Source organism: Diadema antillarum, unplaced genomic scaffold (genome assembly GCF_040938485.1).
Source record: "Diadema antillarum isolate AM-2024a unplaced genomic scaffold, OU_Dant_1.0 seq00000674_RagTag, whole genome shotgun sequence".
NCBI classification, from domain to species: Eukaryota; Metazoa; Echinodermata; class Echinoidea; order Diadematoida; family Diadematidae; genus Diadema; species Diadema antillarum.
In genome coordinates, this window is record NW_027271580.1 from 255,020 (window position 1) to 277,169 (window position 22,150).

Below are 22,150 nucleotides of genomic sequence, written 5' to 3' on the forward strand. Positions count from 1 at the left end.
CCTTTTTGTGGCATGTAATTTTCGCAAATTATCCCTGGCATTCATATGCGTATATAGTGTAGACAAGGACTTTTGAGTGCATTTTAATTTTGTGAAACTTGGCTATCACGAAATTTGCGAAATTAAAATACACGCGAACATTCGTTGTAGTGCTGTTGCGTGTTGTGACATCATAGCTTCTTCTGTGTATTAAATACAGCTGTAGACTCCCTGAACCATCCCATACATACATACAGTACATTGTTTTTGTAAATAATCTCCCCTCATACATGTGCTTTACATTGTGGAGTCACTTTTCATTGTGTACGATTTCAAAGGAATTCACTGCCAAATTCTGGGTTAAACTGTGAATTCTGTGGTCTGCCCTCTGATTAAGCTCATAGCAGGCAGTGAGAGTATTTCATTTCCTATCATAACCGATCGATATGAGATACTAATCCATGACTCATTTCTCCTGCCTAGCGTCTGCATCCATGTCATCTCGCTTACTCTGACCGGGTCGCTCTCCTAGTCTTGCAGGCAGACCTTTCATTTGGTAGAGATTTTTCACGCAGATTTTGAATTTGCACGTATCATGTGTCTCCAGTGCGTGTGTGGAATCTTGGTGTTAAATAAGCAAAAAATAGTTCTCAGTAAGGCTCAGAGTTTCATCTGCCACCATTTGGAAGTTGCTTGCAATATTTTGAAAGGCTCTATAGTACCAAGAACTGCAAGTCATTTGTGCTGTATACAAAATCTAACAAAATATGACTTATCCATATTAAAAGAATAATGTTCACCATTTCCCCCCTCAAAAAGACCATCACTATTCTGTGTTTTGATATCTACAGTACTCTAGTATTTTTTTTTTCTCTTCTTGACTGGACATTTTCATTTCAGGAGTCTGGGCAATGTCAGACTACATGCACATAAAACTTGCAATGGCAATTTCCCTGCAAAATTAAAGGACAAGTTCACCTTCATAAACATAAGGATTGAGAGAATGTAGCAATATTAGTAGAACACATCATTGAAAGTTTGAGGAAAATCAGACAATCCGTTCAAAAGTTATGAATTTTTGAAGTTTTTGTGCAGTACCCGCCGGATGAGAAGACGACTGCAGTGTATGAATAACTTAGATGTCACATGCGTACAACAATATAAGGAAAATATAAAGAGAATTTCACAAAATTCCATCTTTTGAAAAAAGTACACATTCCCTTGACTCGTTACCGATAAATGTTATGGGTAATATTATTCCCCCTGCCTTTAGAAAGAGGCAAGTCAATTGCTCTTTTATTATGCGAAAAAAGTGAAAATATGTTGAATTTTCTTTTATATTTTCTTTATACTGTTGTACGCATATGACTCACAAGCTGTAGTAGTCTCCTCATCCAGCGGTTCCAACTCAAAAATTTAAAAAATTCATAACTTTTGCACCGATTGTCCAATTTTCTTCAAACTTTCACTGATGTGTTCTACTAATATTGTTGCATTTTCTCAATCCTTATGTTTATGAAGGTGAACTTGTCCTTTAAGTTTAAATGGATAGCCATGAAGCTTCCTTCATGATAAAATGACATTGAATCTGAGGGTAGGACCAAACATGGGATGCGAATATGATGATGGTAAATTGGCCTGATGGACTACGTTGATACATTCCAGGCATGCTGCATCTTAAGGATACATTTTTACTGTACGCGTATATGCAGAGTCGTTAAAGTGGCGGCCTGGCCAACCTATAATATGGATGACACCATATTGTTGACGTGGTTACCCTGCACCATCCCATTACAGTAAATTGGCATTCCATGTGTATGGGGGACATACTGTCAAGTATGTGAAAATCATTCCTAAAACGTAGCTAGTTCCATCCCAGCTTTTAGAGGACGGAAAGGGAAAATGTGAATGCAAACTACCAAAACTGCATGTCTAGAAATTCAATGTGGCATCTCTATTATGGCAAGGCAGTAACTAGTGGCAAATACCACCAAGTTTACGTCTTTGCTGTCTTACAATGTAGTTTAAAAAAAATTGTGATATTAATCAAAACATGTCTGCTCAAAATTGTACAATTTGTATGTCTGTTTTTGTGATACATATAAGGCCCTTATATTGTGATCACTATTAATATCTAGTAGCATTTGGCACCCTCCTTTTTTGTCCACTAAATTGAAAGGTCATGTGGTCATTGCTATAGCCTCCTAACCCAGGGACTACAATGCAATATGGTCAAGTCATGCTAGTGTGCAGATTCTGGATTCACAGTAAAAGTTATGCTTGTGTGACTGGGCAGCAAGACTACGTGTCAGATACTTCCAGGGACTGCGTTGTGATTTCAGGGGGAATTGACATCATAATCTGTGGTACTCAGCACAGAATAATTCCCCAGCGTGTTGATGAGTAGAATTAGATCTTTACAGGGAGCAATACCAGAAGATCTTTTATCTCATCTGCATTCAGAAGGAGCTTGTTATCCTCCTCCCCCGTAATCTCATTACGTCTTATTTTTCTCAAGACAAGGTACAGATCCTGGCACTGAAGGTGGTGGCTCTACATTAAATGCAATTGATGTGCATGTACTGTATGTAGGCCCATCCTCAGTGTTTCTTATCTACCACCGTACTGTGAGGACTTTTCACAACTGTACGAGCTGAAATTTTCGCGTACAGATATTTTCGCGAATTGCTACATGGAGGACATTTTCGCGTGTTGTTTATTTGGCGGTTGCGAGGGTCTAACTGAACTTAGCTATTCGCGCGCTGTCATTTGCGCGTGTTGTTATTTTCGTGGTTCAAAGGCAATTCGTGAAATTCGCGAAAATAAAACCACCGCGAAATTTCAGCTCGTACAGTATCAGTGTGACTGGTTCTCCAACCACCCAATAACAAAATATTAATCTGTGATATTGTTTTTGACGCTTTCTCTCATAACACTCGTAGCACATTCACAAGATCTGTATGAATGCATTTACCAGATCTTGCCTTTGCAAAATGATTTTGCTGAGGCATGCTAGGTGAAATTATATCCCACTTTAGGAAGATATGGAGGGATTTCCTAGCCACTGTGCAGTATAGCTCGTGGAGAGCGTCTGAATTTTTTTCCATTTGAAGTTAATTGATTGTAGTGACTTATTCATACATGTACAAGTGTACCTCTAGGATCTCTTTCATCCCTCAATGCACTGCATTTCCTGGCCTGGTAGCATTAAAGGATAAATGAGTAAAATCTCTTCTTCAATACTCTGAGTTATTCTGTTATACAGATCTGTAATGTTGTAGTACAGGAAGCACGTACTTTCAGTCAGACGATCTTTTGTGTCCTTTTGTCCCATCCCTCTCTTTCTCTCTCTTTTTAGCAGGCTTACATGTATGCTTTTGTCTCACTCACTAGACCGCCAGTACTAAGTATGGCTACAATTTGATGTGTGCTCATCATTCTGCACAGCAAAAAAAAAAAAAAAAATTGGTGGTCCTAGTAGAATATACATGGCAGAGCAGATACAGAAAGCAAATTTGATTACTTGTATGGGTGGTGTTATATTGTAGGTAATTGGAAAGCTTTCCCTCTCAAAGTATCAGACAATCAGCTTTTAGCAGTGTAGAGAATTCAACATTTATGCTATTCATTTAAAAAAGTGTAAAAAAAATGTCATTGTATCTTTTTGTGTATTTTTGCTATTTGTTTCTACTACAGAAATGTTCTCCCATGGGCTACATTCTCATAATATTCTACTCATGGGAGAGCATGGCCGCCAATCATTACTTTTCTTTTGCAGCAAAAATACGGCAGGTTTCATGGAAAAATACTGCTTTTCATATATTATATTATCATACACTGTACACATCTCTTGCAGGAAAGGTAAAAATGTGTTTTTTCTACTGGTATTTGATGACCCATATGAATACTATACAGACACAGACAGACAGACAGACAGACAGACACACAGACAGACAGAAACACACACGCACAAAGAAAGTCATAGAAAGAGACGAGTGGTGAGAGAATAGCTGATGTGCACACAGTTTGTGTCCAGAAGATTTTGTGACTAAATTTACCAACTGCTGTAGCAGCTTTTGATCAAGACAAAGACTACATCCAGCATTCAATCAGCGAATGCCAGCCATGATTTTTCATGACCTGGTCATAGTAGTGTAATTATTTGTACCTGAAGTTTTTGTTAATTATGCTATGAAAAGTTAGGAGCGAACTTACTCTTGTAAAGCATGTGTATCATCTGTTAAAAAAACAAAGAGTGTGACATGAAGTTCTGTTAATTCATGTTTTTGCAGGAGAGAGAGCAATTAAAACTGAATTTGTTAAGTTAATGAGTGTTTACTTAGTGTAACTTTTTTTTCTCCTTAGGTATTTGTCTTTCACATGTCAAACATTTTAGTGATCATGCAAAGTACATTCTGAGTTTTTACACTGTATACCAATATCTTGAGGCTTTATCCATCATGTCAGTCAAGATTTGTCATTTTAGCAGAGATGAAGAAATTATTTGTGTGACAGGAGGGTTGGAGAGTAGTCTGTTCTGAGTGGGCATGTTTTTGTAACATCTTTAACATGTTATTTCAGCAGATTTTCTCAGCTGATTTGGTGTGGACTTAACCCGAGTGTTGCAAAGGACTTCCGTCAATTGGGAACTCTGACGTCTTTTTAACATAGACTTTCTTTTTTGTGGAAAACACACACAGGGGAGTTCATGGCACTTCAGAGACGACCGAGCGTCAGCGCCAGGTACACGTTGAGTAGCTTGCAGACAGTCTTGGGTGTGACTCATAAGACTGACTTATACACATGTAAGAGTTCATTAAACTTTGAGTGGTCCAGGCAACTTCTGCAGTGCTTTTTTTTTTCTTCTTCTTCTTTTTTTTGCCGCAGAATTGTATCCAGGTTGTGGAAAGGCCACCAAAAATTTTAGAGGAAAGCAAATGTTGTGCACGAAAGCACTATTAGGCAATTGTCTCACAACGGGACAGAATATTGTGTAGCGAATTGTTGAGATTTGCATAGAATAGTTTCTGACTGCTATTGAGCAGGATGTCTTTTAATATTTCAATTATGGTTTTATTGTAGGCCTACACTTGTACTTTTTTTTTGGGGGGGGTGGAGTCAAGTGGTATGATAGGAACACTGTTTCTCAAGTAGAAGGATATGAAATATGTGCTGGATATATGATAAAGTGGATCACTTGCATCTAATCATTCTCAAATACAGTATGTGCAGTAGTTGCCAATATAATGAGTTTAAGATTGTTATCTTCTGCTGCAAGTTCCCTCAGACATAACTTTGCATAATTCAGTTATATCATACTCTCTGACATGCTTTCTAAAGGAGAAAAAGAAGTGGATATATCAAGAACCTACATCATTGTCTTTTTTTCTTAAAAAAAAAAAACAGAGACGAAAATTAAGTTTGAACTTTGACATTCGAACGTAATGCAGTCATTGCATTGATGAAATGGTTGATTTGTGCTTCCTTTTTATATTGTCACGTTAAATGATTTTACAACAGATCAAGAGGTTGCAGCCTTTTCTATTTTTTGTTGAATTTCACTTGGCTTGTCACCAGTCCATTTGATGGTATTTGCCCCCCCCCCCTCCCCGAAGTAGGAAAACAGTTGTTCTGTCAAGACATCATATACATGTCATTAGTGATTCCAAATCTTAGGCAGATGTGCATATGACTATTGTCTGTGACATGTGTCCTATGAAATAAAAGAGTGTTGTTGTCCTTTGTTAATACCATGGTTTCAATTTCTACACATGTATACCTGGAGGCTTATAGCACTGTGCAGAAAAAAACAAACACAACATGTAGTCAATAGAGTAATAAGTCTCATCAAAACAAATTTCAGGACTTTTACGACATGATGCAACAGCCAAGTGTTCTATGTGAAAAATGCGAGACAGTTGCATATGTGCTTCAATTGCAGTGTATGCTTCTAATCATATTTCTGGATTCATGGCCGAATACAGCTTGTTGTTAATTTCAGCGAATTGCTCCCGCAGTATTGCATTTAATATTTTCAGGGACTCCGTAATTAAATCTTTTAGATGGAGGAAGTTGTCTAGCTGTCTGCTGCAGACCACCCTGTTTTGTATGAATGAGATACGAGTAATAAATCCTGGATGCCCTTCGCCATCAAGCCAAATTTGGGGTTGCACACGTTTATAGCCTGGGGTGTAATGCCCATGATTAGAATTGTATGCAAACTTTTGTAGAGAAATTATCATTTAGAGAAGTCATCGTTTCAGGAACTCATTGTATTCAGTACTGTAAAAATGAATAGCTTAAAGTGTGCTGTAACTAGTGGCAGAGAGAGGGAGAGAAATTAAGAGAGAAGGGGAGGGGTGAAGGAGGGAGGGGCAGGAGAGAATGGGGGGGGGGGGGGGGGTAGAGGGGGTTGGGGAAGGGGAGGGGAGAGGAGGGGTCCTGTTCACATCAGTTGCTACATTTTAATGTAGGTGAAAAATGAATACAAATTTCTTATAACCTGCCATAACCCTAGCTTAACCTGTCCCTAATGTGTGGAGGAACTCTTGGCTGATTCGAAAGCTCTGTCGCTTTCGTTGTAGCTCCATGGTTGGGGTGTAAATTTGTGCCTGTGTGTAGGTCTTGGGGAGTGAGTCAAGGGCAATTGACACCATCTGACAAGAAATCAGAAACCGCCGTTCCGTTGAGAACGTGCATCAGCAGAGTATGCCCTGCACCTACCCACCCAAGATTGGGTTACGGATCAGCACCGTATCAGTGTCACACTCCACAGAGTCATGGCGTTGATGAATTGCACGATGTTGTGCCTTGAGAGCCATAACTGCACTGCTTGCTATACATGTCTGTGACATTGTCAATGAAATCACAGTTTACAAAATTCCTCAAGTTTCTTCTTTACATAAATATAGGTATGTATGTATACACTCAAAAAAGAGAAAATGCATCCAAGTTTGCATGCTAATATTTACAGAAATGCAGTAAATGTGTACGTCCTTGAAAATAATGTCATTTAATATACGGTTCATTGGAACAGTTCTCATGATCGATCACATGAAAAATAAGTAATTAATCTCATTGACAGACAGCCAGCCAACTGTAGAAATGGTTATGGAAGTTCCTTCCGTAAGTGTTGATGAATCTAGATAAGCATTACAATACATTATCACACAGTTGGAAATGATTCCGTCTCGTTAGTAGTGAGTTCTCCTTGAAATGGAATTCAATCTATTATATGTGACCCTGCACCTCAAAACAAACAAAAAGTCGCCAGACCTGAATTTTTAGTTAAGACCATATTCTGAAAGAGCAGACTTTAAGCTTTAAAATGATGTATAACTCAAATCAAATGGACTCTCCTAACCTATCTAAATATTGGAAAGAAAGTACAAACTCATGAAAAGTGTGAACTGAGAAAAGAGGCTCTGAAGTACAGTGTCTATTCAAGCGCTTAATCTTTACCAAACCGTGCTGGCTGTGCAATGAATGGGACAAAAAACAGGAAGTAAACCACCAGAGTAACAACAATGAAGGGATTATCAGATTAAACTGAAATTAAGCATGCCTCATTAGTACATTCTGTCCATAATTAATACCAACTTTCAAAGCAGTAGCACTATCCTTTCAAAAGTTATAGAGTTGAAAGTGAAGAGTGTGGACAAGGTTTTTCAGAAATGAAAAAGGCGTTCTAAAGACATACCTAATCACACTATTCTACCAAAAATGTTCGAGATAAACTGCTAAAAAAACACACTTTCCTGCCCGTTTAATGATACCAAATTTTAGCATAATGTAAAAGAAGACCCGCTCTTAAAGAAAATATGAAAAAGTCAAGTTTGGCTAGGTTGACCCACTTCACTTATTTTCAGTCCTCACGCAAAATCAGTGTGTGCGACTTTATGTTCGTTTTGAGGTGCACTGTCACATATATCTTTCATTAGGGCAAAGAGATGTTATCCTTTGCTCAAATCACATCATATCAGTACACTTCTAATCTAAATTTTCTCCCTGTCTGTGGGACCTTGAAAATATTGTATTTTAAACATTTGTATTCCATGATATTACATTATCAAATATATTTGATACACATGTTCATCGAATAACCAGAAAGCTAATGTCAACTGGTGTAAATGTCAGACATACAGTGTACAAATGTAAGTGTTGGTGAATAGTAGCATTGCTTTAGCATGTAGACTCATACTGCATACGCCATATATTTCACAGGGTTTTTATTTTAGCAAAGTTTGTGAGTCACATGCTCTTCACGAATTTAACAACACACGAGAATATCAACTATGATCCTGACATAAATGTGACATGCACACACATTTCTCCGTCTGGTGAATTTCACCTCTCCTGAAATTTTCTGAAAGTCCCGATTTATGAAAAATTAAAGTCGCTATCAGTACTGTATGTGGCCTTTACAGTACACTGCCCACTGACCAAGTAATGATGTATAGGATCAGATTTCCAGTGTTAATGGATCTTGATGGTGTGTGCATTTAAAGCTGTGTATAAACCACACTAGCATTACAAACTTGGGTTTTATTATGCTAAAATGGTCAATATTAGAGCCTGAAGTGACTTGTATTGCCATGACTGCTCTGTGTGTGTACAGATTACATGTATGTATGTACAGTGTATGTTTATGCACCGCCATAGGGGTCATTATAAAGCTGAGAACATGGATGTGGGTTGTGTGTTGACTGGACGCTCTATGACAAGTTGTTGACTTGGACATGAAGTTGTCAAAAAGGGTTTGGGAAATGGAGAGATTGGGGTACAGGAGGTCAGTAAGTTAGGGGGGGGGGGGGGAGGGGGATAACTTACTGTATGCAGTGCCAGATGTTGGCACAATTTCTGTTCACTGTTCGGTGAATGCAGGAGGTTGCCCCATATGCATTGCTGTGGTCACACAGCCAAATTTCTGGCTTGAATGTGGGAAGTGTGATTCAGAGCCAAGTTTTGGCTACAGTTGTACTATCTGTAGGAACAGTCAGATTTCTCATGCAAGCTTGCCACTGGCTCGGCTATTTCTTTACATAGAGTAAACACTAGATGTGTGGTGAATACTGATATACAGTGTATGCTATATACACATAATAGCGAGTCTAAATTTTTGCAAATCGGGACTTCCCAACAATTCGCGAGTGGTTAAATTCACAATCATGAAGTACAGTACTGAACGGAGAAATGTATGCGTGTATGTCACATTCATGTCGGGATCAGAGTTCATATTATTGTGTCTTTAAATTTGGAAATATCACCTGGCTTGTGATATTCGCGAAAATAAAAACCTTGTGAAATAAATGGCGTATACAGTAACCTTTGTGAACTCTTAATTAGTTGTACCGGTATCTGCTGATCCCTGTATGTACACAGGCATTTTCTCTTTTGCCAGCTGACAGTTCGCTGGCATTCGCTGTATGGTTTTCAATTTTAGTTGTTGATCCAGGGAAGTAAATTTCTTTGAAGTACTTTGCAACATGACTGTTGTTGTGAGCACATTGTAGCATGGAGGTACAACAATTGTTCATACAGTTTCCATGATTGTAGGGTTACTACAATGTATCTATACCACTGGTAATAGTCTCACATCTGGTCCCTCATTAGTTACTCTACACCGTCTATTGCTGATGTATGACAATCTCATTTATAACTGCTGTACCATTCTTGTCATTTTTACAAATTGTGAATGAAGTATGTTTATGTACAGTACGTCACAGAGTGTAAGGTCTTGACCTTTGATCCAAAAGATTTTGGTTACACATCATTTTTCTCTCTTTGTGTATGAATAGTTCCAAGGAGAAAGAGAAACCATGTAAAACTTCCCAGATCAAGGCTGGACTTCTGGCCTTGTGTGAAAGCTGGTACTGGTACTGGGCCCAAAAGAACCTATTCACTGTATGGGCAGGTCTACAGTATGTAGCCAAATCCTGGACCAATCTCTCTTTGAGTTCTGGTCAATCAGCCCATACAAATGGGTTCTTCTATTCACTCTTTGTGGGCATCTAATCTTGCTTTTCTGCTACACTGTATAGATGTATAGACTTTTATTTGCTGGGGTTATGGAAGGATACATGTAGTTTCCTAAAGAGTTTATTGCATGTAATCTGTGTCTTCCAAGTTGGCCTTAAAAAAAAAAACAAAAAACACCTCTTTGTGTAACATTCAGTGTGCAGAGCTTGTGAGTACACTTTCTGCAACCCATTCACATTACACATTTCCAATGCTGGGATACTTTCACATTGGTTTTCCATGTATTGATATGATTATCCATGTGTTTTCTTGCTTCCTTGCAGTGATGTTCATAGCTCATTTGTAGCACCTTCGAGTCTTAACATATTGCGTATTTCAAAGTGTTATGTTGAAGGAAAAAAACAAACTAAAATGATGGAATTGAAGGGGGAAGAGGGTCTGAGGGAACCTAAAGATTGTGATGACATGTGTAACTATGATTTCTTTTCATTTGTGTTTTGTAAATTGCATGTCTTGGTCATGTAAATTGTGAATCTTGTATTTGATTCATTTTGATTTTGCCATCGTTGCCCAGTAATTACAATAGAACTGTCCAAAAGTTGAGTCAGTCTATTATAAAAGAGTGTCATATTTTTTTCCTGCTCGAGGTTAGTAAAACCACCTCACTTTTTGTTTAAATCAAGATGGAGCCATTTCGGCTGATATTTTTGGTCTCTGGTTACAGCTTGAATGCACAGATATTATTACACTGTAGTGCGTACCCCATGTATGGCATAGATGACCTGCATAAATTTAGATTGTCTCTTAAATTGGATCGAGTGTCTCTCTCTAGTATCCTCTCTGTTAGGGCGTACAAGATTTATGAATAGGAAGATGATCTCCTTTCAGGTTTGCATGTTGAATACTGTTCTCAATCTGGGGACAGAAGGCAGAACACATTTTTACAATAATGCTAGTTTAAGATATGGTTTAACATTGTGGCAACTCACTCTAGAAATGAAAATGTCTGACAAAACTTTGCTGACTTGAGTTGTGAAATGATGTTCAATTTGGAAAAGAAACACTCTGATATTGTACACATGGAGTCACAATCAAGATACATGTATCTAATAATAAATGAATATGTGGGAGAAAAGTCAATATGGTAAATCTAACCTTACAGATGTTCACTTTTTCCTAATTGTTAGGAATTTTTCTTTTCTTTTTTTTTTGTTGCAACTACACTGTACCTCTTCAAAGTTCCTTATTTTCACAGTATCAGAGAAACTAGTAGCATGGAAAACCATGTAGCTCAGATTTTGCACAATGGAAACTTTGTGTGTAACTTGTAATGTATATCTTCAGCCTTGCAAAACAGTCTACACATGTATATTTTCCCATGTAAAATATTTCATTGTTTTTAATGATGTGTGTCTGACATACAGTAGAAGGGTGATCAAGAAAGGATGTACATTGTATAGTGGAACAAATTTTGTGTGCTGAAATCATGAGAAATGGTGAAGATTGTAAATAAATGAAGATGATGACAAGAATGATGGTAGTAGTGATAGTGATGATGGTGATGATATTGATGATATTGATGATAATGATAGTAATTGTAATGATAAAAGATAACAATAATATAATGATTTTACTACTGTTAATTACTAATTAGTAGCATTATTACATAGTATTGCAATTGTTTTTACTACTGGCATATTTCATGTTCGTTTATAAATGTTACATTTTAGAACCTAATAGGATAAAGACCAGCTTCAGCTTCAGAAGTGTGGCATTGTTAGCATTCTGCTTTATCTTGGAAACCAAAAAAAAAGAAAAGAAAGAAAGATAAAATTAAAATTACCCATTTAACATTCACAGCACAGTGTGCCTGCACAGCCGGGCTCTGCCACAATAAATCCCTAGTGTATTCCAAGAAACAGTTCGGAATGGGCGGGAAAAAAATTGTCATTGCTACTCGTGGTACAGAGAACCTTGTAAATGGCTGCTTGTACACAAACTATCATTGCAGTGTATCTCATTCACAGATTCCTTCCTCTGGTATTGAATGAAAACATCAGCTGTCCTCCATTGGTGGTGGAAATTTGCATTGACATGAAAAAGAATATGAAAGAGTCATAAATATAGCTCTTTTTGTGACTTATATGAACCACACACACAGAACCATGCACAAAGAGAACACAATTATGATGCAGGCCCTATTCCAGTGACCGTACATCAAGCAAGTGTCAGTGGACAGGTCTGTGGCTGTCATGTTGAGTAATGCTGAACAGCACCTTTAAAGGGGTAAGGGAGTGAAGGTAGACAATACGGGACATAGCGAGAAAAATCACTTACTGGGCATATATATAGTCTCCCCCATCCTCTTTGCCAAAATGTTGTTGTGCCTTTTGCAACAGCAAATGCTGTTCTTTATCCTGCAAAGACCATCAGAACCTCCCACTCCAATGACATTAATGCTTCATCATTATGAATTTTAGGTACAGCTGGTTTTGTGTTTGTGATTCATCAAAATATTCAAACTATTTATTGAATGTATTTTCCAGTTCTTCCTTGGGAGTTCTCCTTGTCAGTGTTTATGTCAGCTAGCTGGATCTCTTGTGTGAACGATATCGCTTAGCAGCGAATCATACATGTATGAGTCGATACATTCACTGATCAGTCATTATTTTTACTTTGCAGCGAACAGTTCCAAAACATATTTTCATGTTAGACTGGCTACCCATAATTCTTTGCAAATTGGGTCAGGGTCAGCATGAGGTTTTTGGCACAAACAGGCAAACATTTTTTGACTGACAACCATGTCTCATTTCACTACAATGTAGCTCCACACCTAAATATCAGCTGCATAACTATAACTCCCCCCCCCCCCCCCCACAAAAAAAAAAATCAAACTTCTTCTGTGATGTTTATAAGCTTGTAGTATTCAAGTGCAAGTGTGATTATCCTTTGTAAAATAATGTCATCTGTAAGACAGAGTAGAGAGCAAGAAATTGTGGGAATGCGGTGTGTGTACTATGCCATTCAAAGATAAGGGGTCTATGTGCTGTCCATAGTTACATATGTAGGATACTAAGTATACGACATAAGCATAATTTGCATGGAGTGAGTAATTGGCTGTCTAGACTCTTTCACCAGGAGTGACAACTTATCTTGCAGATATCCTGTTTTTCTCCATAAGTCATTCATTTGGAGGCATGGAGATATTATAAACCAGGGTAGTATAGTGTTTTTATTCTTTTCCTTTTTTGTTCCATCTAGGTTGACCCCTGTGGTATTGTGCACAAAGAAATGAGCACCATGCTAGTTTCCTCCCTGTCATGGATCCACCACTGATCAAGCCTTTGCCAAGTTTTTGGTTTATGAATCTAATTAAAAAACAGGAAAAAACAACCCCCCCAAAAAAGTAATGCTGAGCTCTACAGCTGTTTTGAAGTAATCCATGCATGATACCTTTACAGAGCAATACTACATAAGCTGTTATTTTTACGTACATATATTTTCGCGAATAAGGAGATCACGGACATTATCGCAAGATATTGTTTTCACGATTTTGACACCGATTCTGTCATGTGTGCACTGATGCCTGTCAGTTTGAGATATTTATGCATGTTGTTAAATTTGCGGTCCAATTAAACCCTCACGAAAATAACAGCTTATTAACCTCCTGCCGCAAAGCAGGCTTGACAATTACATTGTCCTTTTGATGCCGTTAAAGGAAGTTTTTTTGTTGTTGTATTGGTGATGTCAGAAAAAAGAAAACATTAATGGACAACAAACAATTTAATTTGAAAGATACGTAGTCTAATTGAAAAGTAATGGTTGTCCAGGTGGGCAACTTCTGCCACAATTTCCTTGCCCTAGGTCTGGCTTTGTCCATCCCGAGGAAGCAGCTCTTTTGCATTGGGTGCCTTGCAACACTCACTTATAACTGGACATTGATGGATCGGTCATCAGGAGGCTGACCGTTGTCCAGCCCCCTTTAATATAGCTCTGTGGTTTCCTACCACAGAGCTGTGATGAAACCATTGCAGAGATATCTGGATGTGACAGCGACAATGTTCCCATTCATTTCCTCTCCTGCTCTTGAGCTTTCCCAGTTAATAGTCCTATGGTGTATACATACAGTGTAGGCATGGCTTTCTGCCCAATCCTTACTGGTATATTGTAGAGTGTGTGCATTTCAGAGTAGATGTGAGAATTAAACTGGAGTTGCACCCTGATATCTCCTTTCTCATATACAACAGAATCTAATGGATTGCACTGTGTGTTTCTTCCTAAAGTTCATTATGAATCTGCCACAACAGTTCCGAAGGCAAATTAATGAACGACTTCAACAGACAGTGCGCATTGATGTTGTTTTGATTTGATGGGTATTTTTGCCACAGAAAAGACATTGCTTATGGTGTTACTGTATTCTACAGATGTCTCACCAGCCCATTACTATACTGATTATTTATGCCTCCCAAGCACAGTTTACTTCATACAGTATTGTGAGTCAGCTTCTTTATAATTGCCTTAATGAGTAGTAAATTATGGTTTGATTGGAGGTTTAGGATGCGGTTGATCTGAAAGTGCTGAAGGATGAAATCTATTTCCTGTGGCATTCAAAGTAATGCCAATCTATGCGGTGGTTGTAACTCAGGATCATCATCATAATCATCATCATCGTCATCATTGTCATCATCATCATCGTCACCATCATCATCATCGTCATCATCATCATCATCATCGTTTAAGGTTCATTTTTCCCACACAGAGAGGTCGGACAGGTCAGGATGATTTAAAAAAAAACAACCAAAAACAAAAACAGACATAACATGGCGTAAACTTGTTGCTCCTTCTAGGAACATGGTATCCCCATCACCAAGGGGTACTCGGTTGCACCCCATCACTCCGGAGTGTACCCCGTTCATGAGGAACTTTACGATGCCTGGAAGGAGGTTTGGGGAATTGAAGCCACTAGCACCGAGGAGTATCCTCACATAAAGCCGGCTTACAAGAGGAAGGGATTTGTCTACAAGGATGTTATGGTAACTATGACAACCTCATGAATGTGGAGTCTAGATGTTACATAATTCCTGTACTCAGTGGAAGTTGTTTTTTTTTGTTTTTTTTTGCCACTGCATGATGTACATTCTATAACTGACTGAAATTTCTCTGTATGGTTTTTAAGCTTTCAAAGGTGATGTTTCATCAGAATATTTGCACTGCATATTTAGTAAGATTAAGAAAGAAGGTAAATTGTTAGATTAGAGTTGACTGTGGCTCTGACAATAATAAGTCATTAGGCTGATCAGGAAGGCGAAGAAAAAGAAGAAAAGAATGATTTCATTATGATAATAGTGTTACTAATTTTATGTTGCTGACATAGTATAAGTTAAAAATGTGATTAAAGCAATGTTGTGAGTTTACTGGTTATACAATTGTATATGGGCAAATGATGCTTATCCCTCATGGTTCGCCCCAGGTGACTAGCGATAGTCAGCAAAATGGTATCAACCAGGCATATTGTGCCATATGAGAAGAAGAAAAAGATATCACAAATGTATTCATCTTAGTAGCAGAAGTACTTGTAAAGATGCTGATGATGATAACAGTGGTAAAAGCAGTGATAATATCAGTGATGATAATGATAATGAGGTTTTAAGCAGAATGATGATATTAATAGTAACAATAACAATGATGATAACAATAATATGTTCTACAGTTTCTACTTGTTTTGGTATTCAAAACACTTTAAAATGTATCATTACCCCAACCTGTAAAGTGCATTCACTACTCTCCTGTTGGAGCATTTATTAGGAAATGAAGATGCACATTTGATGGTATGCAAAGTAGACCTCAAGTAATAATGAAGATGCATTTTTTGATGTCATGTGTCGCACAAATTGTTTGAAGTATCAGATTGTATTTGTTTATTTGCTTCTTTTTCTTTTGTTGTTGTTTTGTTTTTTGTTTTTGCTATCATCATTGACCCCTGACCTCAGGTGATACCAAGACAGACGTGCGCCCTTTACACCCACACCAACTTCTATGAAGAATTCCGTGGGGGCAAACCTGCCCTGGATGCCATGATTCAAGGGGGCGAACTCTTCAGCACACTACTCCACAATCCAGTAAGTCCATTTCGGTAGCAGTTTATAATGAAATGATTTCTCATATTGTTCTTAATTTGCCTTTATATGCACTTGGGTGATTTTGCATCATTTTCTGCATTCAAGTGAAGTGTTTATATCCTACCGTCTTGATGTCTTTCCACAAGAGGCATTTACTTCTCTGAGATTTTGACTTGATTTAGTCAAAGTGATAGCAGCTTTTCATCTGTCCAGGATAATTTCAGGTTTGTGGAAAGATTTGTTGAGATTTTTTTATCATTTCGTAGTGACTCTTCCCCCCATAGCTGTCATTGTCTCTTTTAGTATAATTTCTTTAGTGCTTACTGTGTTTGTCCTCTAACAAATATATTGAAAAGTCCTTGATCTGCCAGATTTCTAGCAATGCTAGTACAAGCTCTTGTGATTAGACAGCAAATTTCTCGCCAGAAGAGTCAGAGGGGATAGAGGGGAGAGTTCCCCTCTGAATTTTACGCTTTTTGCCGAGCATGCTACACCGACAGCTGCTGGACTTGGAATCTGTCCATGCCGTTGCGCTTTCCGCAAGCTCCCAGCAATGTGATCATACCTCCCATTGTACAGATTATGTGGTTTAGGCAAAAGATTAAGGCATCTTTACACTAAATCAGTTGATAACTCAGTCATTGTATAGATGAAAGGAATGAGCAGTGTTTCCTTGGGATTTCTAAGGCTTCTTGATAAGGTTCATATTGGCAGTGCTCTTCATTTTTGGAACAAATTGTTTGAATTTTGACTTGGATGTTATTTCTCTATGGTTCTCAACAATAGAGTCTGACATGCTAATATTGACATTGATACATTTTTTGTTTTTCAAGTATCATATTGATATTTTGTTAGTTTGTTTATTTGAGAGTCATTTGCAACTTAGTATGCCATGGATAGCATTGTTTAAAAAGCTGATTAAACCTCTGTAAAATTACCAGATTTACCAAGCTCAGTTTTGCAAAGGCAGTAGTTATGATTTTTCTTTTTAGAAAAGGGTTTGTACTATCATGGTGGTACGTGTTCTTAGATATCTGGATAGAGGCCATGTAATTTAGAAAATATATCTATGCATGAGCATTTCATCATCGATTTTGACATTATTACATGGTTCAGTCAGCAGACTTGATATTTTGTTTATTTTGTTTAGACTAAGCTGCCTTGATTTTAAGCAATTTCTGTAAGACTGTGAGTTTGTATTTGCCTAGCCATTGCACCAAACAGTCTCCATCGTATGGATGGTTAACATAGGTTATCAATATTGTAAACCACCCCGCCCTTATCTTTTTCTTTTGCTTCAAAATGTCATGACCCACCTCAGAGGAAGGACTTTTGTTTAGAGCAGAACGACTTTCGCAATCTTCTGTCAGCCGCATGTACATTTTTTCAGATATGATCGCGGCACAGCCGACTAAAGATTTTCCTTGAAAGTTGTGAAGTGCAGATAAAGATATGGGTCAGGGCCAGCCATTTATTGGCCACAAGTGATGACAGTCACAGTCTCTGAATGTAAGACACGAATAACTTGGAGAAAAAGAGGATAATGAAGAGTGGTTGTCATGGTAACATATGCAAAGTGAAATCCATCCAAGAAAGACAGTTCCAATTCAGTTGCTTCTTGTTAAGGAGGAGCTCTTGATTAAAGCAGACTGTGAAATACTGTGTGGTGCAGTTCTTCATCAAATTTGTCCCCAATTTCCCCCAGAATATGTGAGCCTGTCCTTGGCCCAGATATGGGGAGAGCTACTTCTTTAACAGTGCCCTCCCCATCACTCTTATTCATTACTTCCTTGTCTGGGGGGGGGGGGGGGGGGGGGGGGGGGGGGGGAAGCGCAGAAATTTATTGCAAACCTTCCCCATATATCATATTGTGAGGAAAGTGACATTAAACGATGCTTCTTGCCGGTAATGTGATATAAATGAGAACACTGTACTGTGGAATTTGGTGATAGTTTTGTTTTGAAAATAACCCTAATCAATGACATGCTCGCTTATCGAGACCTGTCCCTTTTTTCCCCATAGTGTAGTAGTCCCTAATGCTATGGTAAACAGCATCATGAAAATCCTGCACCTTAAGACACTCCCAATTATAGTCCTTATTCTCAAATTTGCATGGAGTTTTAAGCAGTGAACAGGAAGTGTGCGGAAGTCACATGACAAACTTTGCGATTTTCCTGCGGTGAAGGTTGACATTGCAAATCGCGGCAGCAGACTTCGCGTGAAGAGCGAAACTTTGCACTCCGGCTTGCAACCTTTCTGGTGAAGTTTCGAGAGGCATGTGAGGTTGCAATGTGAACGACACTATCGTTAGAATTTGCAGAAGTCTATACCAAGCAGATTTTAAACAGAAGCTACAGTGTATATTCAACCAAAAACTTGACTGAGGCTTTGATTCAGAATGACAGAAATCAAGTTTCATTCTTCAAAATTTCAAAATGTTTACGATGGCTCTCTGTGCATTTGAAAGCACATGTGGTGTAACAAATTGACAGACCAGATGCCAGTTGTCATTTCTACATTCTGACCCTCACCTTTTAATTGGTTTCATATTTCCATGGGCACTGCTGCTGTGCATGAGGTGATCTGCCCCACCCCCTTCTCTCTGCCCACCCCACCCCCTTCATTCTTTCTCTCTCTTTTCCTCTCTCTAATTCCAGCATCTCTGGATGATTTGGCACTGCTTCCCATGAAAAGGAAAACAAAAATTACATCCCCCCCCCCCCAATGATTATAGCCTGCGGGTTGCTGACAGTTGTTTGTAAGTTACAAGTGTTGGGTTTTTGCCAGGGTATGCCCTAGTGAAAATTGAAAATCCAACTTACTAGTGAGCTGTGAGGTCTACAGTGTATATAAGAGGAGAACAAAGTCACAAGCTTTGAAATGGCCACGTGTTTCAGCATGCGTTTCAGCATGCATTGGTGTAGATGATTTTGTGGTCTTGATATTATGGTATGTTTTTTTTGCTTGTGTGAAACTTGCTAGATAATGTATGCATAATTTTGCTTATTATTTATTTCATACTGATATCAAAGAAAGCAGTGAACATCATTTGTGCATATTCTATTACTTGGTCTTCCGATGTACACAGGATGTTTTTGCCAAAGTGTTTGACAATTGTATTATAGAATGAGTAGCTTTCACACTCGTCAGCTGATTGCTAGTCCCATATACCAGAGTGTGTGTGGTTTTTCTTTCACTGCTCTTTGTTTATTTGTCTGTTCTTTATCATAAAAGAAGTTATGGTAAAGAGTAGGCCTCCTTGGTAATTTTCAATTACAAACATTTTCTGAAGGCGCGGTCAGACTGGCAAAAGATCGCGAAGTTTAAGATCTCGAAGTTTTGCCATTGTGACCGCAAACTTCCCGGGAAACTTCCTGCGAAACTTCTCGATCTGTTTGCGGGCGGTGCCTCCGAAGCACGAGGTCATTGTCATGTACAGATGTGCATTGTTACGTCACAATCACTGGCCATCGGACGGCACACTCTTTCTTGCGTGCGTACCAATGGCCCAAACTTCGCGATCTTAATCTTCTCGATCTTTTGCCAGTCTGACCGCGCCTTGAGAGAGCGGGGTAATATTTACGAGGTAATTGTCACAGGTTCTTTTCCTCCCACATTTTGAAATTGCAGATTGGTGATACCCTTGTAAATAGTAGCTCATTGCTATTGATTTTCTCAAGATAACATATCAGACTGCTATGTCAGCAAATCCTATGTTTAACCAAAATTTAGATAAAATAATCAAACAGTTCTGTCAATCAGAAGGAGAAATACATATGTATATTACGCATGTTTGTTTTTAAAAATTGAGCCGAATTCTGTAGCTAACATATCTAGATGCTAACATCATCACGATGATTTTAACCCCCCCCCCCCCCCTCCACTTTCCCCGATCCCCTTCTCCTTTCTAATACAATGAAAATCAGGTGGCCCCCTAACAAATCTATTGACTAACTTACTCCCCCTCAACAAGTGGTTTTCCGCTTGGGTCTAATGGACAAACAGTGCTCAGTGTACCCCTGTCTCGATCAGAGGAGTCCGTTCTGACTGTGTAACGTCTTCGCTGCTACTAACTGATGGTGATGGCAGATAAGAATGCAATTTTGTCATCGGGATGAATCACAAGAGTTGACCTGACAGTGATTTGATACAGACTAACGACAGATAGTCTTCTCCCAGCCTGCAAATCAATAATTTTCTCTTCCTGAGTACAACATTGTGTGTGTAGATTTCCAATTTGCCATCATTCTCAGTCCACATTTTGTCAATAGATATGTAAATGGTGTGATTTAAATTGTTGTGGCTACCATGGCAATAGTTCCTTCTTCATAGTTAGCTGTGGCCTATCTGTTGCCATGGTAACTCGGGGTTCACGCAGGGCATGGAAAACCTGGAAAGTCATGGAATTTGGCCTAGTCTTTTTCCAGGCCTTGAAAGTCATGAAAAACTGATATTTTCATCAAAAGGTCATGGAAAGTCATGGAATTGCAAAAATTTAGAAGTTTATCTGTTGTTTGCTTTGATTTGAGATCGAATTTTCAGTCTAATGTGTTCAAAAAAATGTGTGTGAAATTCATGGAATTCTGGCTAAAAAGGTCATGGAAAGTTATGGAATTTAATTCATGAGAAAGAGTATGAACCCTGTAACTGCACTTACAAGAGATTCCAGACTATAACTTGAAAATGCTAGTGAAATATGATTCGATTCAGAATGATAATGGTGATGATAGGGAGAATCATTGTATAATGATTATGATAACAATGGGTAATGATGAATCGTATCCAGGCAATTATCCCCAGAGGGCAATTACCCCACGGCTAAATACTGGTTAGTGGTAAGGTTAGAGTAAAGATTAGGGTTAGGGTTAGGAATTTGGGTTAGGGTTAGGACTAGGTTCAGGATTAGGATTAGGATTAGGGCCAGGGGAAGGGTCTGGGGTAATTGTCCAGTGGGTAATTGCCCTAGACCCCTGAATTTCAGAAGCATTCATTTGATGATTCTGCCATTTGTTGACATAATATGATGCCATCTCACTCATAAACAAAAATATTTGTACCTGACTTGAATTAGTACTAGCGTAATTCTCATTACCATTCTCATTACCATATCACCATTATTGTCATAACTGCATTTCACTTCATTATCATGGGTCTAGGGAAATTCAGTGCATCAGTTATGTCATAAATACCATGTGCTAGAGAAAAACCATTTTTAAAGTTTGTCACATGCCTTAAAGGTTGTTGCGTTACTGACTGGTTTGAGTCAAGTTTACACTTCATTCATAGCTTAATTTTAGAATATTTCTGGGCAAGGGCCCTCTTCTAAAAGCCCCTTTGTTTCAGTATGGAATAAGTGTGAAAGAACTTCTTGAAGAGGCATCAAGCATTCCCAAGGCCAAACCAAGACATTTTTAAAGGGTAATTACAGCCAGTCATACTCAGTTTACACAATGTTTCACCCTTTTGTAGAAACCTTCTCCCACCCCTAGCACCTGCTGTCTATTTTGGCAACCAGAAGGAGGTTTAATTCAGATCTCTTTGTTCATTCTTTTTTTTTTTTTTTTTTTTAGTGTTCACGGAAATTTGCTGAAGTGAGGCTAACATACAATATGTTACTGTATATGCCATATATTTAGCAAGTCTAACTGAAGTGCATGCAGGCAAATGACATTCATGTTGGGGTCAGAGTAAATATTTTCACATGTGTTTAAATTCATGAATGTACCCAAAAAGCACCCAAAATAAAAATCTTGTGAAATATACGGCATTAGGTAAACACTGTGGAGGGACCCCTGACAGAATGAGACTCAATTCAAAGCATTTGTAGATGCCCAAAGTTTGGGGAAATTGTCATTTCCAAACTGTAATCAACCTCAATACATCAGAATGATGTGGTCACATAATTTCATTTCAGGGGCAGCATGACATGGAAACATCACAAACACATAAATTACAATTGATGTAATGTGTGTCACTGCAAAATAGACAGCAAGTGTTGTATTCTTCTTCAGCGGGGATTTTGATCAGCTTGTTTCATATGCAAAGATGGAAATTAAGGAAAATATTTGCTCACA

General features: G+C 38.3%; 1 protein-coding gene across 1 annotated transcript in view; it reads left to right on the top strand.

Annotated features, from left to right (window-relative positions):
- The window catches only part of LOC139736895 (bifunctional heparan sulfate N-deacetylase/N-sulfotransferase 1-like), a 52,911-nt gene that overhangs the window by 11,264 nt on the left and 19,497 nt on the right, over positions 1-22,150 (top strand). The window contains exons 4-5 of the mRNA XM_071647555.1: positions 14,805-14,990; positions 15,948-16,076. Of these exons, the coding sequence (XP_071503656.1) occupies positions 14,805-14,990; positions 15,948-16,076 (315 nt within the window). The remainder of the gene's footprint in view (positions 1-14,804; positions 14,991-15,947; positions 16,077-22,150) is intronic.